General features: G+C 43.0%; 1 protein-coding gene and 1 pseudogene across 4 annotated transcripts in view; one reads left to right on the top strand and one right to left on the bottom strand.

Moving 5' to 3' along the window:
• LOC106572945 (F-actin-uncapping protein LRRC16A) overlaps positions 1-17,500 on the bottom strand; it is a 190,037-nt gene that overhangs the window by 119,458 nt on the left and 53,079 nt on the right. For all 4 annotated transcript variants that reach the window (XM_082959202.1, XM_082959203.1, XM_082959205.1 and 1 more), the window contains 3 exons: positions 14,525-14,628; positions 12,133-12,210; positions 9,735-9,811 (listed from right to left, as the gene is read on the bottom strand). In XM_082959202.1, coding sequence (XP_082815328.1) covers positions 9,735-9,811; positions 12,133-12,210; positions 14,525-14,628 — 259 coding nt within the window. The remainder of the gene's footprint in view (positions 1-9,734; positions 9,812-12,132; positions 12,211-14,524; positions 14,629-17,500) is intronic.
• On the top strand, positions 2,379-4,455 carry LOC123723952 (nuclear factor 7, brain-like; annotated as a pseudogene).

A 17,500-nucleotide genomic window follows, 5' to 3' on the forward strand; every position in this document is an offset into this window, starting at 1 on the left:
CACAGAGAGTCAGGACACCAGGGTTAACACCCCTACTCTAGGATAAGTACCATGGGATCTATAGTGACCACAGAGAGTCAGGACACCAGGGTTAACACCCCTACTCTACGATAAGTACCATAGGATCTATAGTGACCACAGAGAGTCAGGACACCGGGGTTAACACCCCTACTCTACGATAAGTACCATGGGATCTTCAGTGACCACAGAGAGTCAGGACACCAGGGTTAACACCCCTACTCTAGGGTAAGTACCATGGGATCTATAGTGACCACAGAGAGTCAGGACACCAGGGTTAACACCCCTACTCTACGATAAGTACCATAGGATCTATAGTGACCACAGAGAGTCAGGACACCAGGGTTAACACCCCTACTCTAGGATAAGTACCATAGGATCTATAGTGACCACAGAGAGTCAGGACACCAGGGTTAACACCCCTACTCTAGGATAAGTACCATGGGATCTATAGTGACCACAGAGAGTCAGGACACCGGGGTTAACACCCCTACTCTAGGATAAGTACCATAGGATCTATAGTGACCACAGAGAGTCAGGACACCAGGGTTAACACCCCTACTCTACAATAAGTACCATGGGATCTATAGTGACCACAGAGAGTCAGGACACCAGGGTTAACACCCGTACTCTACAATAAGTACCATGGGATCTACAGTGACCACAGAGAGTCAGGACACCAGGGTTAACACCCCTACTCTTATGATAAGTACCATGGATCTATAGTGACCACAGAGAGTCAGGACACCAGGGTTAACACCCCTACTCTACAATAAGTACCATGGGATCTATAGTGACCACAGAGAGTCAGGACACCGGGGCTAACACCCCTACTCTACAATAAGTACCATGGGATATATAGTGACCACAGAGAGTCAGGACACCAGGGTTAACACCCCTACTCTTATGATAAGTACCATAGGATCTTCAGTGACCACAGAGAGTCAGGACACTGGGGTTAACACCCCTACTCTTATGATAAGTACCATGGGATCTATAGTGACCACAGAGAGTCAGGACACCAGGGTTAACACCCCTACTCTTATGATAAGTACCATGGGATCTATAGTGACCACAGAGAGTCAGGACACCAGGGTTAACACCCCTACTCTACGATAAGTACCATAGGATCTATAGTGACCACAGAGAGTCAGGACACCGGGGTTAACACCCCTACTCTACGATAAGTACCATGGGATCTTCAGTGACCACAGAGAGTCAGGACACCAGGGTTAACACCCCTACTCTAGGGTAAGTACCATGGGATCTATAGTGACCACAGAGAGTCAGGACACCAGGGTTAACACCCCTACTCTACAATAAGTACCATGGGATCTTCAGTGACCACAGAGAGTCAGGACACCCATTTAACGTCCCATCCAAAAGACAGCACCCTACACAGGGCAATGTCCCCAATCACTACCCTGGGGTGTTGGGATATACATTTATTTTTTTAGACCAGAGGAAAGAGTGCCTCCTACTGGCCCTCCAACACCACTTCCAGCAGCATCTGGTCTCCCAACCAGGGACTGACCAGGACCAACCCTGCTTAGCTTCAGAAGCAAGCCAGCAGTGGGATGCAGGGTGGTATGCTGCTGGCATGGGATAGAGGAATGGGATAGAGGAATGGGAGAGAGGAATGGGAGAGAGGAATGGGAGAGAGGAATGGGATAGAGGGACGAGAGAGATGGATAGCCGTTTTGCTAAGGCATTAAAAGCTGTTACTCCATAATGCCTGCATTCAGATCATTCTCTCCTGCTACACAAATCAGGAAGTTGAATCAATCCTTATTGGATGATGTGAGGTTCCTTGATAACAGTCGTCGCTGTTAGGGACACCTCTGATTGGCTGATCAGGGTTGTAGGCATCAATGTAAAACACAACTTACCTGTCTAAGCACTCCTGGTTACCTGTAAACCCTGCCTTTGACTCACATGATGAGGGTAAAGTGCAGGTCAGAGGGTAAAGCGGAGTACAGTTCAGTACTGTAACATTGAGCTATCTGGTGTTCATCTCTATTGGAGCCACAACAGTTGAATTTACATGGTGAGAGAGAGAGATCAGAAGGACGTATCATCATCAGAACTGTCATCTCCAGGTGTAGCTTCACTGTTGGGTGGAAATGATGCATGAGAGTGGATTATTTTCTCTTGAAAGTGGAAATTGTGGAGAGTAAGTGAACGCCACTTCAGAAGCTGTTACAGAACAAGGAGCGGCACTGTGTGAGAAAATGGCATCCAAACGTTCTCTCCCAGAGGAGGATTTCTCCTGTCCCGTCTGCTTTTGTAAAGCCTGTCTGGAATTATGCTGGAAACAGAAGGAACCACGGGAATGTCCAGTTTGTAGGAGAAGATTTCCTATGATTGAACCTCCCTGTAACCTGGCTCTAAAGAACCTGTGTGAAGCCTTCTTACAGGAGAGGAGTCAGAGAGCTTCAGTTTGGTCTGAGGTAGAAGAGGAGAGTCAGAGAGCTTCAGCTGGGTCTGAGGTAGAAGAGGAGAGTCAGAGAGCTTCAGTTTGGTCTGTGGTAGAAGAGCGGAGTCAGAGAGCTTCAGCTGGGTCTGAGGTAGAAGAGTAGAGTCAGAGAGCTTCAGCTGGGTTGGAGGTAGAAGAGTAGAGTCAGAGAGCTTCAGCTGGGTCTGAGGTAGAAGAGTAGAGTCAGAGAGCTTCAGCTGGGTTGGAGGTAGAAGAGTAGAGTCAGAGAGCTTCAGCTGGGTCTGAGGTAGAAGAGGAGAGTCAGAGAGCTTCAGTTTGGTCTGAGGTAGAAGAGGAGAGTCAGAGAGCTTCAGCTGGGTCTGAGGTAGAAGAGGGGAGTCAGAGAGCTTCAGTTTGGTCTGAGGTAGAAGAGGAGAGTCAGAGAGCTTCAGCTGAGTCTGAGGTAGAAGAGGAGAGTCAGAGAGCTTCAGCTGGGTCTGTGGTAGAAGAGCGGAGTCAGAGAGCTTCAGTTGGGTTGGAGGTAGAAGAGTAGAGTCAGAGAGCTTCAGCTGGGTCTGAGGTAGAAGAGGAGAGTCAGAGAGCTTCAGCTGGGTCTGAGGTAGAAGAGGAGAGTCAGAGAGCTTCAGCTGGGTCTGAGGTACAAGAGGAGAGTCAGAGAGCTTCAGCTGGGTCTGAGGTAGATGAGGGGAGTCAGAGAGCTTCAGCTGGGTCTGAGGTAGAAGAGGAGAGTCAGAGAGCAACAGCTGGGTCTGAGGTAGAAGAGGAGAGTCAGAGAGCTTCAGCTGGGTCTGAGGAGCTCTGCAGTCTGCACAGTGAGAAACTCAAACTCTTCTGTCTGGAGGATAACCAGCCCGTCTGTGTGGTGTGTCAGTCCTCACAGAAACATAGATCTCATGTCTGTGTCCCTGTAGACGAGGCTGTCCAGGATTATAAGGAGGAACTCCAAACTGCCCTGAAGCCCTTAAAGGAGAAGCTGAAGGTCTTTAAGAAAGTTGAACCTTTAATAAAACAGCAAAGCACATGAAGAGCCAGGTCCAGCACACAGAGAAACAGATTAGGAAAGAGTTTGAGAAGATTCACCAGTTTCTACGAGATGAAGAGGCAGCCAGGAAAGCTGCACCGAGGGAGGAAGAGGAGCAGAAGAGTCAGATGATGAAGAAGAAGATTGACGAGATGAGCAGAAAGATATCATCACTATCAGACACAATCAGAACCATAGAGGAGGAGCTGAAAGCTGAAGACATGTCATTCCTGCAGAACTTCAAGACCACAAAGGAAAGATCCCAGTACTTACTGCTGGATCCACAGCTGGTCTCAGGAGCTCTGATAGACGAGGCCAAACACCTGGGAAACCTGCAGTTCAGAGTCTGGGAGAAGATGCAGGGGATCCTCAAATACACTCCTGTGATTCTGGACCCCAACACTGCACCTCCAGAGCTCTCTCTGACTGATTATATGACCAGTGTGAGATACACAGGTAGAAAACAGCAGCTCCCTGACAACCCAGAGAGATTAACAAAGTATATAGATGTTCTGGCGTCTGAGGGGTTCAGCTCAGGGAAACACAGCTGGGAAGTGGAGGGTGGGGGACCACACTCACTGGCTTCTGGGCGTGGCTAAAGAGTCCCTTGACAGGAAGGGGAAGGGGTGTGCATCACCACAGGATGGAATCTGGTGTATAGAGCAGCAGAATGGTACCATTAAAGAAGGAGGAGGTGACATCACCAGTCTGAAGAGGAGACCCCAGAGGATCAGAGTGCAGCTGGACTACGACAGGGAGGGGAAGGTGTCCTTCTACGACCCCAAAGACACACTAATCTCCACTTATAAAGACACATTTACTGAGAGACTGTTCCCATACCTTGGTATGGCAGAGGCTGCAGATGACAACAACCCTGATATACACATCTGCCAATCAAAGGTGTCTCTGACAGTGATGTCATCCCAGTAAGGTGTGCGAATGTGTACGCGTACGAGTGTGCCTGCATGTGTCAGTTTCAGTGGACATTATCAGGAGATATTCTTTTGGTTTAAGATAATACATCATTTCTAGAAACTACGGGACAGAAATATATTATAATATTATACTTACAATGTGCCATTTTTTGGGGGGGGGGTAAGATTTTTTTTATATTTTTTAAACAATACAAAACACACCCATACAAACGACAACACCCCCTTGCAACCTCACATGCCATGTCTTGAAATATGCAGACAGATGGATTAAAAGTAAATTTACATTGTAAAACTTCTGACAGCCAATTTTCGAACTTGGGCCACAGGTGGCACATTAATTGGGGAGGATGGACTCATAGTAATGGCTGGAACGAAATAAATGGAATGGTTTCAAACACATCATACACATGGTTTTCATGTGTTTGATACCACTCCAGTCACTCCATTCCAGACATTATTATGAGCCCTCCTCCCCTCACCAGCCTCCTGTGAACTCCGCCCATAACTTTTGGACTTTATAACATTCCCAGAAGGCATGGATTATTGAGTCATTGTTACTTTTACAATTAAGATATGACTCTGCTGTTGTGCTGTAGAAGTTGTGAATTTTGTCTCTTGTATAATTACTTTTATACATTAGTTTAAACTGGTTTAATACGCACATTTTCATTAACTGTCATTTCATTAGCCTTGTTCCAACATTTCCTCCATCTTGTGCCAATATCAGTCCTTTTTAAGTCCTGATTCCAATAGTTTATATTTTTTCAGTTGGATTGGCTCTCTGCAAGGTTTTTTTATTGCTTACCTATCATATGAATATATTTCTCTGACTCAAATAGGACTCCCTCAAGATTGTTCTGATAACCAAAAGATTTCAAATGAACATTTTTTATGCAGTCATGGAAATAAATGTATTTCCTTTTACCAAGTAATGTATGGTTTACATGCCTTTAGTTCTCCATGTGGACCAATTTATCAGTGAAAATTGTGGACCAATTCTGAAAAACTATCCAAGGATTGTTCCATAAGGTTGTGTTTTTAGGGAGGGATATTGGTTCTTGTTGAATACATTTAATTTTCTTCCATATTGTTATAGTGTTCCATATTGTTATAATGTTCTATACTGTTATAGTGTTCTTTATTGTTAGTGTTCTTTATTGTTAGTGTCCTTTATTGTTAGTGTCCTTTATTGTTATAGTGTTCCATATTGTTATAGTGTTCTATATTGTTATAGTGTTCCATATTGATACAGTGTTCTATACTGTTAGTGTTCTATATTGTTATAGTGTTCCATATTGATATAGTGTTCTATACTGTTAGTGTTCTATATTGTTATAGTGTTCCATATTGATATAGTGTTCTATACTGTTAGTGTTCTATATTGTTATAGTGTTCTATATTATTATAGTGTTCTATACTGTTATAGTGTTCTATACTGTTATAGTGTTCTATACTGTTAGTGTCCTTTATTGTTAGTGTTCTTTATTGTTATAGTGTTCCATATTGATACAGTGTTCTATACTGTTAGTGTTCTATATTGTTATAGTGTTCCATATTGATATAGTGTTCTATACTGTTAGTGTTCTATATTGTTATAGTGTTCCATATTGTTATAGTGTTCTATACTGTTAGTGTCCTTTATTGTTAGTGTTCTTTATTGTTATAGTGTTCCATATTGATACAGTGTTCTATACTGTTAGTGTTCTATATTGTTATAGTGTTCCATATTGATATAGTGTTCTATACTGTTAGTGTTCTATATTGTTATAGTGTTCCATATTGTTATAGTGTTCTATACTGCTATAGTGTTCCATATTGTTATAGTGTTCCATATTGTTATAGTGTTCTTTATTGTTAGTGTTCTATATTGTTATAGTGTTCTATACTGTTATAGTGTTCCATATTGTTATAGTGTTCCATATTGTTAGTGTTCTTTATTGTTAGTGTTCTTTATTGTTAGTGTTCTTTATTGTTAGTGTTCTATATTGTTATAGTGTTCTATACTGTTATAGTGTTCCATATTGTTATAGTGTTCCATACTGTTATAGTGTTCTATACTGTTAGTGTTCTTTATTGTTAGTGTTCTTTATTGTTAGTGTTCCATATTGTTAGTGTTCTTTATTGTTAGTGTTCTTTATTGTTAGTGTTCTTTATTGTTAGTGTTCTTTATTGTTATAGTGTTCCATATTGTTATAGTGTTCTATACTGTTAGTGTTCTATATTGTTATAGTGTTCCATATTGTTATAGTGTTCTATACTGTTAGTGTTCTATATTGTTATAGTGTTCCATATTGTTATAGTGTTCTATACTGTTATAGTGTTCTATACTGTTATAGTGTTCTATACTGTTATAGTGTTCTATACTGTTATAGTGTTCTATACTGTTATAGTGTTCTTTATTGTTAGTGTTCTATATTGTTATAGTGTTCTATATTATTATAGTGTTCCATATTGTTATAGTGTTCCATATTGTTATAGTGTTCCATATTGTTATAGTGTTCTATATTGTCATAGTGTTCTTAACTATGAAGTTGTTAATGCTCTTAGTTTTATCCTTTGAAAAAATATTCCGGGGATGAGCATGTGCATCTTCAATATGTACCCATTGTTCCTCTTTAGTACATTTAACTATATGTCCCAAGTGAAAGCCTTGGGTGGCGAGGTGATACAATTCCAAGTCTGGAAGGTTTAAACCACCCTCAGACTTAGGAAGGTTTAAACCACCCTCAGACTTAGGAAGGTTTAAACCACCCTCAAACTTAGGAAGGTTTAAAATGTTCCTTTTAAGTCTATTATTTTAATTTGTATACTTTTTAAAAGAATGTCTTCGGTGGGGTAATTGGCATTACCCAGAAAATGTTTTGCCATTCTGAAGAGGTTTATTCTACCTGTTAGATTCATGGGAAGATTGTTCCATTTAATTAGGTCTGCTTTCATATTGTTGAGTAAAGGGATAAAGTTATCCTTATAAATGTGTTGTTTGTTGTCACTTATTAAGCATCCTAAGTGTTTGATATTTTTTTGTAGTCTACTTGAAAGATTGCTGTTTTTTTCCACATACATTTTATATCCTGAGATTTTAGAGTATTCTGAAAATATTTTTAGCAGGGGAGGGCATTGCAGGGGGGCATTGAGTTTTCAAAATTGATCAGGTATATCAGGAGATTGTCTGCAAATAAGTTTAGTTTATACTAATGTTTACCAATACTGATGATACCTGTTATGTTCTTTCTGCAAGCTGTTCAATTGCCAGTGCAAACAGATGGGGGGAGAGAGGACATCCTTGTCTTGTGCCCAATTCTAAAGCAATTTCATCTGATAATGTATTGTGTATATTTTTGCTTTAGGACATTTATCTAACATTTTTATAAAATGCATTATTTCATCTGGAAAGTTGAAAGCTTCCAAAGTTTTGAAGAGAAAAGACAATTCAAGAAGGTCGAAAGCCTTTTCGGCATCAACATTGAATAAATATTTTATCTTTTAGCGTATTGTATTATACTGAAACATTTTCTTGTATTTGTTTATAAGTGTCTATTTAAAAAAAATAAAAAACGGTTCGATTGATATGTATCAAGTCTGGTAAAACGTTTCCCATTCTATTGCTTTATCATTTTTAAGAATCCATTTTTATATTAATCTAATTATCCAGGGTCAATCGTGGTTGTTATTCTTACAAGAGTGTGCTGCATTGGGAACATTTAAATTATTTGTTTCTAATGCAATTCACTTTAAAATGTGAAATACTGTATATTTATGTGATAAACCATCACACCACCTCCTCCATGCTTCACGGTGGGAACCACACATGCGGAGATCATCCGTTCACCTACTCTGCGTCTCACAAAGACATGGCGGTTGGAACCAAAAATCTCAAATTTGGAATCATCATACCAAAGGAAAGATTTCCACCGTTCTAATCTCCATTGCTCGTGTTTCTCGGCACAAGCCTTTTGTAGTGGTTTCTTTGCAGCAGTCTCCTCTGAACAGTTGATGTTGAGATGTGTCTGTTACTTGAACTCTGAAGTATTTATTTGGGCTGCAATCTAATCTAATAATGATGGACTGTTGTTTCTCTTTGCTTATTTGAGCTGTTCTTGCCATAGCCCTATTTGGTAAAATAATAAGTCTATACTATCTTCTGTATACCACCCCTACCTTGTCACAACACAACTGATTGGCTCAAACGCATTAAGAAGGAAATACATTTTAACAAGGCACAATTTATATATATATATTTTCCAGGTGACTACCTCATGAAGAAGATAGAGAGAGTACCAAGTGCGTGCAAAGCTGTCATCAAGGCAAAGGGTGGCTACTTTGAAGAAACTAAAATCTAAAATATATTTTGATTTGTTTAACACTTTTTTGGTTAATACATGATTCCATGTGTGTTATTTCATAGTTTTGATGTCTTCACTATTATTCTACAATGTAGAAAATAGTAAAAAAAATAAAGAAAAACCCTTGAATGAGTAGGTGTGTCCAAACGTTTCACTGGTACTGTATGTCTAGATTGAACTTTAGATCGACATCTCAGTAGTGTTATCCATGTGCTCTATGATGATCTGATGATGTGAATGGTTGGGTGTGGTATGGTTGCGGTATGGTTGCGGTATGGGTGCAGTATGGGTGCGGTATGGGTGCGGTATGGGTGCGGTATGGGTGCGGTATGGGTGCGGTATGGGTGCGGTATGGGTGCGGTATGAGTGCGGTATGAGTGCGGTATGGGTGCGGTATGGGTGTGGTATGAGTGCGGTATGGTTGTGGTATGAGTGCAGTATGGGTGCAGTATGAGTGCAGTATGGGTGCAGTATGGGTGCGGTATGGTTGCAGTATCGTTGCGGTATGGGTGCGGTATGGGTGCGGTATGGTTGTGGTATGCTGTCATGTTATTGTTGTTGTTGCTGCAGTAATTGCCTCTCTGGGAATTGAATTGATAATAAAACAGAAAATGAAATGATATAAAACTGTCAGACAGCTTCTCTAATTAACAGCTATCAATCCTCCTGGGTCAGACACATTGATAAATGACAACCACCCACAGACTAGATAAATATTCATATTTAAATACATTACAATCTGAATACAGCTGCAAAGCCGCAACATGGGGTCTTTGGTGGCAGCCGTACCAGAACTAACACGTTGTGACCAACTGGGCAATGTGGGGAGATGAAATGAATGAGCTAAATGAGATAATGCTAGGACTAAAATAGATGTATTATGATAAGATGAGATGACCCCACGGCTGAGGCAGAGGGTCTGTGGTACTCTACCCTACACTACTGCTGGTTGTTATATTATGGGATGTCGTGGGTCTCACCTATGTGCAAATACACTCTTGGACATGTTGAGGACAGAGAGGTTCTGGACGGAGCCTCTCAGGAGAGCAGAACACACCTGGAATACAGAGGAATTGGTTAGAACAGATATTAGCATTAGCTATTAGCATTAACACACCTATAATTGTATTTTGTACCTTTATTTAACTTGCAGTTACTAGTCCAACACTCTAACCACTAGGCTACCCTGCCGCCCCTAATACGGAGGAGTGGATTAGCACAGATACCAGCTTTAGCCAATAGCCATTATCCATTAGCATTAACACACCTATAATACGGAGGAGTGGATTAGCACAGATACCAGCTTTAGCCAGTAGCCATTAGCATTAACACACCTATAATACAGAGGAGTGGATTAGCACAGATACCAGCATTAGCCAGTAGCCATTATCCATTAGCATTAACACACCTATAATACAGAGGAGTGGATTAGCACAGATACCAGCTTTAGCCAGTAGTCATTATCCATTAGCATTAACACACCTATAATACAGAGGAGTGGATTAGCACAGATACCAGCTTTAGCCAGTAGCCATTAGCCATTAGCATTAACACACCTATAATACAGAGGAGTGGATTAGCACAGATACCAGCTTTAGCCAGTAGCCATTAGCCATTAGCATTAACACACCTATAATACAGAGGAGTGGATTAGCACAGATACCAGCTTTAGCCAATAACCATTAGCATTAACACACCTATAATACAGAGGAGTGGATTAGCACAGATACCAGCTTTAGCCATTAGCATTAACACACGGAGGGACTTCTAGTTTGGATGAAATGATTGAATGACATATGTGTACATTGATTTTGCAGTGCTCACGCACGCAACATGGCCAGTTTGGTCAGCATGTTAGTCTATGCTGTTTGATGCAACACCATCTGGCCAAGGACATGGTTGATCATGGGGGTGGTTACAATGTATCAGTGAATAAACGTTCTCATAAGGTCCGTAGCTTGGAGCAAACCAGTTAAAAAAACATTTAAACGAAGTTGGGATCCTTAATGTTAAGAAAAATCCATAACCAAATGTTTTATCTCCCCCCCCCCACCCACATAATTAAAATCAGTGCCGTTATCATAAAACATAATTTTCCGTGTCATAGTCTAACTAGATTATATGGCTATAAAACCAGAGAGGAAGAGGCAAACTTTAGGTAACTTTAGGTAACTTTAGGGTTACTTTAGGGTTACTTTAGGGTTGCTTTAGGTTACTTTAGATGACTTTGCAAGGCAAGACAGTTAATATTTAGTGAGACACAGATTACCAGATATATGCACATTGTTCTGCCTGTCCCTCCTCTCTCTCCCTCCCTCTGAGTGGGTGATGGTGTTTTTGTCTCCTCATATGAAACTACAGTAGGCTGTATCGATGAGTCTATTCAGATATCATGGTATGTCCCTCCTCTCTCTCCCTCCCTCTGAGTGGGTGATGGTGTTTTTGTCTCCTCATATGAAACTACAGTAGGCTGTATCGATGAGTCTATTCAGATATCATGGTATGTCCCTCCTCTCTCTCCCTCCCTCTGAGTGGGTGATGGTGTTTTTGTCTCCTCATATGAAACTACAGTAGGCTGTATCGATGAGTCTATTCAGATATCATGGTATGTCCCTCCTCTCTCTCCCTCCCTCTGAGTGGGTGATGGTGTTTTTGTCTCCTCATATGAAACTACAGTAGGCTGTATTGATGAGTCTATTCAGATATCATGGTATGTCCCTCCTCTCTCTCCCTCCCTCTGAGTGGGTGATGGTGTTTTTGTCTCCTCATATGAAACTACAGTAGGCTGTATCGATGAGTCTATTCAGATATCATGGTATGTCCCTCCTCTCTCTCCCTCCCTCTGAGTGGGTGATGGTGTTTTTGTCTCCTCATATGAAACTACAGTAGGCTGTATCGATGAGTCTATTCAGATATCATGGTACGTCGCTCCTGGAAAACACCTTGGCTACGGCATGTTTGTTTTGTCTTTTAAGGTAGGCAACACTACGGCTTTTTAAACGCCGACACGAAACCTTCTCTGGAGACATGAACGGCATTTTACTTGTCTGTAAAGTAATGCCGCTTCTGAAGCAGGATTAAGGTCCATCACTAGGCGACCAGAACTGTCAATCCCAGCCTGCCTGCTGCCTGCTCGCAGAGCACTGTCTCCTAAAATAAGTAGTTTAAAGTTTGTTAAATATTGCCACTTACCAAGACATTTAGTAGAAAGAAAACACATCTAGCTACCATACCACAAACAATACAGTAAAACACAAGCTCACACACACACACACACACACACACACACACACACACACACACACACACACACACACACACACACACACACGTAATCCTACACGCAGGAAATGCACACCAGACTATTGTCTCACTCACCAGGTCCAGAGAACAGTCTGTGTTGGACAAGTCCAGAGTCGTCAGGCTGTTGGGTTGGCCCAGGAAATGGTAGAAATGCTGGTCGAAAAATGGAGGAAAAACACACGTTTTAGCACTAGTACACAAAGACAGTCTGGATAGATGAATGATGGTCTGATGCTGTCTATAGGTAACAGGTAATCCTGTCTGGATAAATGATGGTCTATAGGTAACAGGTAATCCTGTCTGGATAAATGATGGTCTATAGGTAACAGGTAATCCTGTCTGGATAAATGGTCTGATGCTGTCTATAGGTAACAGGTAATCCTGTCTGGATAAATGATGGTCTATAGGTAACAGGTAATCCTGTCTGGATAAATGATGGTCTATAGGTAACAGGTAATCCTGTCTGGATAAATGGTCTGATGCTGTCTATAGGTAACAGGTAATCCTGTCTGGATAAATGATGGTCTATAGGTAACAGGTAATCCTGTCTGGATAAATGATGGTCTGATGCTGTCTATAGGTAACAGGTAATCCTGTCTGGATAAATGATGGTCTACAGGTAACAGGTAATCCTGTCTGGATAGATGATGGTCTATAGGTAACAGGTAATCCTGTCTGGATAAATGATGGTCTATAGGTAACAGGTAATCCTGTCTGGATAAATGATGGTCTGATGCTGTCTATAGGTAACAGGTAATCCTGTCTGGATAAATGATGGTCTATAGGTAACAGGTAATCCTGTCTGGATAAATGGTCTACAGGTAACAGGTAATCCTGTCTGGATAAATGATGGTCTATAGGTAACAGGTAATCCTGTCTGGATAAATGATGGTCTATAGGTAACAGGTAATCCTGTCTGGATAAATGATGGTCTATAGGTAACAGGTAATCCTGTCTGGATAAATGATGGTCTATAGGTAACAGGTAATCCTGTCTGGATAAATGGTCTGATGCTTTCTATAGGTAACAGGTAATCCTGTCTGGATAAATGGTCTGATGCTTTCTATAGGTATCAGGTAATCCTGTCTGGATAAATGATGGTCTATAGGTAACAGGTAATCCTGTCTGGATAAATGATGGTCTGATGCTGTCTATAGGTAACAGGTAATCCTGTCTGGATAAATGATGGTCTATAGGTAACAGGTAATCCTGTCTGGATAAATGATGGTCTATAGGTAACAGGTAATCCTGTCTGGATAAAGGTAACAGGTAATCCTGTCTGGATAGATGATGGTCTGATGCTGTCTATAGGTAACAGGTAATCCTGTCTGGATAAATGATGGTCTGATGCTGTCTATAGGTAACAGGTAATCCTGTCTGGATAAATGATGGTCTACATGTAACAGGTAATCCTGTCTGGATAGATGATGGTCTATAGGTAACAGGTAATCCTGTCTGGATAAATGATGGTCTACAGGTAACAGGTAATCCTGTCTGGATAGATGATGGTCTATAGGTAACAGGTAATCCTGTCTGGATAAAGGTAACAGGTAATCCTGTCTGGATAAATGATGGTCTATAGGTAACAGGTAATCCTGTCTGGATAAATGATGGTCTACAGGTAACAGGTAATCCTGTCTGGATAGATGATGGTCTATAGGTAACAGGTAATCCTGTCTGGATAAAGGTAACAGGTAATCCTGTCTGGATAAATGATGGTCTGATGCTGTCTATAGGTAACAGGTAATCCTGTCTGGATAAATGATGGTCTATAGGTAACAGGTAATACTGCTTCCTGCCAACGTATAGTGAATAGCTACCTCCTTTCTCTGAAGGCCATTGTATCTCTGGTCAGGGGTTGTCATGGGTGACCCTTCAAGATTGTGATCAACAGCTATGCTGAGAGCACTGAGGTCAGTAGATGTGTGTGTCTGTGTGTGTGTGGGCACCCGTTCCCATGGGAACCCCGGACCAAGCTACATCAGGCCTGACAGTCTCAGAAAGTGAAGGCTTCTAATCCATCACCCATTAAGCCAATCAGAAGGACTTGTCCTCTGACATCAACCTTCCCATCAGGCTCTAGTGGCTCACAGTGTGTCAGATCTACAAGGTGATCCTCCAGTCAGATGACTGATTTAAACCCAGCTGACTACAGGCATCAACACTGAGCTGGGTAGAGAGACTAGCGAACACAATCTATGTGGTTTCATTGATGCTAGATATCAGTGTGATTTGGACTGCGGTTGTGTTGTGCGTCTCTCTGGCTCGGAGGAGGGGAGATGACGCAATAGGACTTGGTGTGTGAAGACTAGACGAGCTGGTTCAGCTGGATCTCTCCCGTCTTCATTTAACTCTTGTTTCAATACCTGTGCAAATGAACAAAGTCCCTTTCTCCTTTGAACTCTACCCATTATGTCTCTGTTATTAAGGAGGTGACCAAGACAGATATGACCATGTCGCCACCTACCGGGATGTCGTCTGCCCGCAGTATGTTCCCTGAGAGGTCCAGGTGACTGAGGGTGCTGGGGATGGACTGGTTGGCACTCAGTGACTGGGCAAGGCTGTTCACCCCTGGACCAATACACAGAGGGGTAGAGGATGGTTAGAGACAGAGAGATAATGTACAGTAATACAGGCCTGTTCCCCCTGGGTACAGAGAACAGGTTAGAGGATGGTTAGAGACAGAGAGATAATGTACAGTAATACAGGCCTGTTCCCCCTGGGTACAGAGAACAGGTTAGAGGATGGTTAGAGACAGAGAGATAATGTACAGTAATACAGGCCTGTTCCCCCCTGGGTACAGAGAACAGGTTAGAGGATGGTTAGAGACAGAGAGGTGATGTACAGTAATACAGGCCTGTTCCCCCCTGGGTACAGAGAACAGGTTAGAGGATGGTTAGAGACAGAGAGGTGATGTACAGTAATACAGGCCTGTTCCCCCTGGGTACAGAGAACAGGTTAGAGGATGCTCTAATGTAACACAGTGGTGAACTTTCGCCTTTAATAAAATTAATGCATAGAAAGCAAAAGGTTTACATGTAAAGTGTTCCGTTTATGTTCCTGTGGAATGTCTAGCGGGTATCACCACCAGTTAACACCACCAGGGATCACCACCAGGGATCACCACCAGGGATCACCACCAGGGATCACCACCAGGGATCACCACCAGGGATCACCACCAGGGATCACCACCAGGTAACACCACCAGGGATCACCACCAGGTAACACCACTAGGGATCACCACCAGGGATCACCACCAGGGATCACCACCAGGGATCACCACCAGGTATCACCACCAGGTAACACCACCAGGTAACACCACCAGGTAACACCACCAGGTAACACCACCAGGTAACACCACCAGGTAACACCACTAGGGATCACCACCAGGTAACACCACCAGGTAACACCACCAGGTAACACCACCAGATAAAACTACCAGATAAAACTACCAGGTATCACCACCAGGTAACACCAACCGGTAACACCACTAGGGATCACCACCAGGTAACACCACCAGGTAACGCCACCAGATAAAACTACCAGGTAACACCACCTGGTAACACCACCAGGTAACACCACTAGGTATCACCACTAGGTATCACCACCAGGTAACACCACCAGATAAAACTACCAGGTAACACCACCTGGTAACACCAGCAGGTAAAACTACCAGGTATCAGGACCAGGTAACACCACCAGGTATCACCCCCAGGTATCACCCCCAGGTAACACCACCAGGTAACACCACCAGGTATCACCCCCAGGTAACACCACCAGGTATCACCCCCAGGTAACACCACCAGGTAACACCACCAGGTATCACCCCCAGGTAACACCACCAGGTATCACCCCCAGGTAACACCACCAGGTATCACCCCCAGGTAACACCACCAGGTATCACCCCCAGGTATCACCCCCAGGTAACACCCCCAGGTAACACCACCAGGTAACACCACCAGGTAACAACACCAGGTAACACCACTAGGGATCACCACTAGGTATCACCAACAGGTAACACCACAAGGTAACACTACCAGGTAACACTACCAGGTAACAGCACCAGGTATCATCACCAGGCAACACCACCAGGCAACACCACCAGGCATCACCACCAGGCATCACCACCAGCTAAAACTACCAGGTAACACCACCTGGTAACACCACCTGGTAACATTTACATATTAAAGGTGAGTCAGCGAAATGACGTTTCACGAGCAGCAACGCAGATATTGTGATGAACAAGATGCAAGACTTCGCTCACACACAGTACCTGTACATGTGGGACCAGCCAACTCTATATGGTCAATGTCACATCAAACACTGATCTGGGACCAGCCAACTCTATATGATCAAGGTCACATCAAACACTGATCTGGGACCAGCCAACTCTATAAGGTCAATGTCACATCAAACACTGATCTGGGACCAGCCAACTCTATATGGTCAATGTCACATCAAACACTGATCTGGGACCAGCCAACTCTATATGGTCAATGTCACCAATCTACCTGGCTATAGAGGGTTAGACAGCCAGTCACCAATCTACCTGGCTATAGAGGGTTAGACAGCCAGTCACCAATCTACCTGGCTATAGAGGGTTAGACAGCCAGTCACCAATCTACCTGGCTATAGAGGGTTAGACAGACAGTCACCAATCTACCTGGCTATAGAGGGTTAGACAGCCAGTCACCAATCTACCTGGCTATAGAGGGATAGACAGACAGTCACCAATCTACCTGGCTATAGAGGGATAGACAGCCAGTCACCAATCTACCTGGCTATAGAGGGTTAGACAGCCAGTCACCAATCTACCTGGCTATAGAGGGTTAGATTGACAGTCACCAATCTACCTGGCTATAGAGGGTTAGACAGACAGTCACCAATCTACCTGGCTATAGAGGGATAGACAGCCAGTCACCAATCTACCTGGCTATAGAGGGATAGACAGCCAGTCACCAATCTACCTGGCTATAGAGGGATAGACAGCCAGTCACCAATCTACCTGGCTATAGAGGGTTAGACAGCCAGTCACCAATCTACCTGGCTATAGAGGGATAGACAGCCAGTCACCAATCTACCTGGCTATAGAGGGTTAGACAGACAGTCACCAATCTACCTGGCTATAGAGGGATAGACAGCCAGTCACCAATCTACCTGGCTATAGAGGGATAGACAGCCAGTCACCAATCTACCTGGCTATAGAGGGATAGACAGCCAGTCACCAATCTACCTGGCTATAGAGGGTTAGACAGCCAGTCACCAATCTACCTGGCTATAGAGGGTTAGACAGCCAGTCACCAATCTACCTGGCTATAGAGGGTTAGACAGACAGTCACCAATCTACCTGGCTATAGAGGGTTAGACAGCCAGTCACCAATCTACCTGGCTATAGAGGGTTAGACAGCCAGTCACCAATCTACCTGGCTATAGAGGGATAGAC

The sequence above is a fragment of the Salmo salar genome, chromosome 02 (assembly GCF_965601325.2).
Source record: "Salmo salar chromosome 02, fSalSal1, whole genome shotgun sequence".
Taxonomy (NCBI): Eukaryota; Metazoa; Chordata; class Actinopteri; order Salmoniformes; family Salmonidae; genus Salmo; species Salmo salar.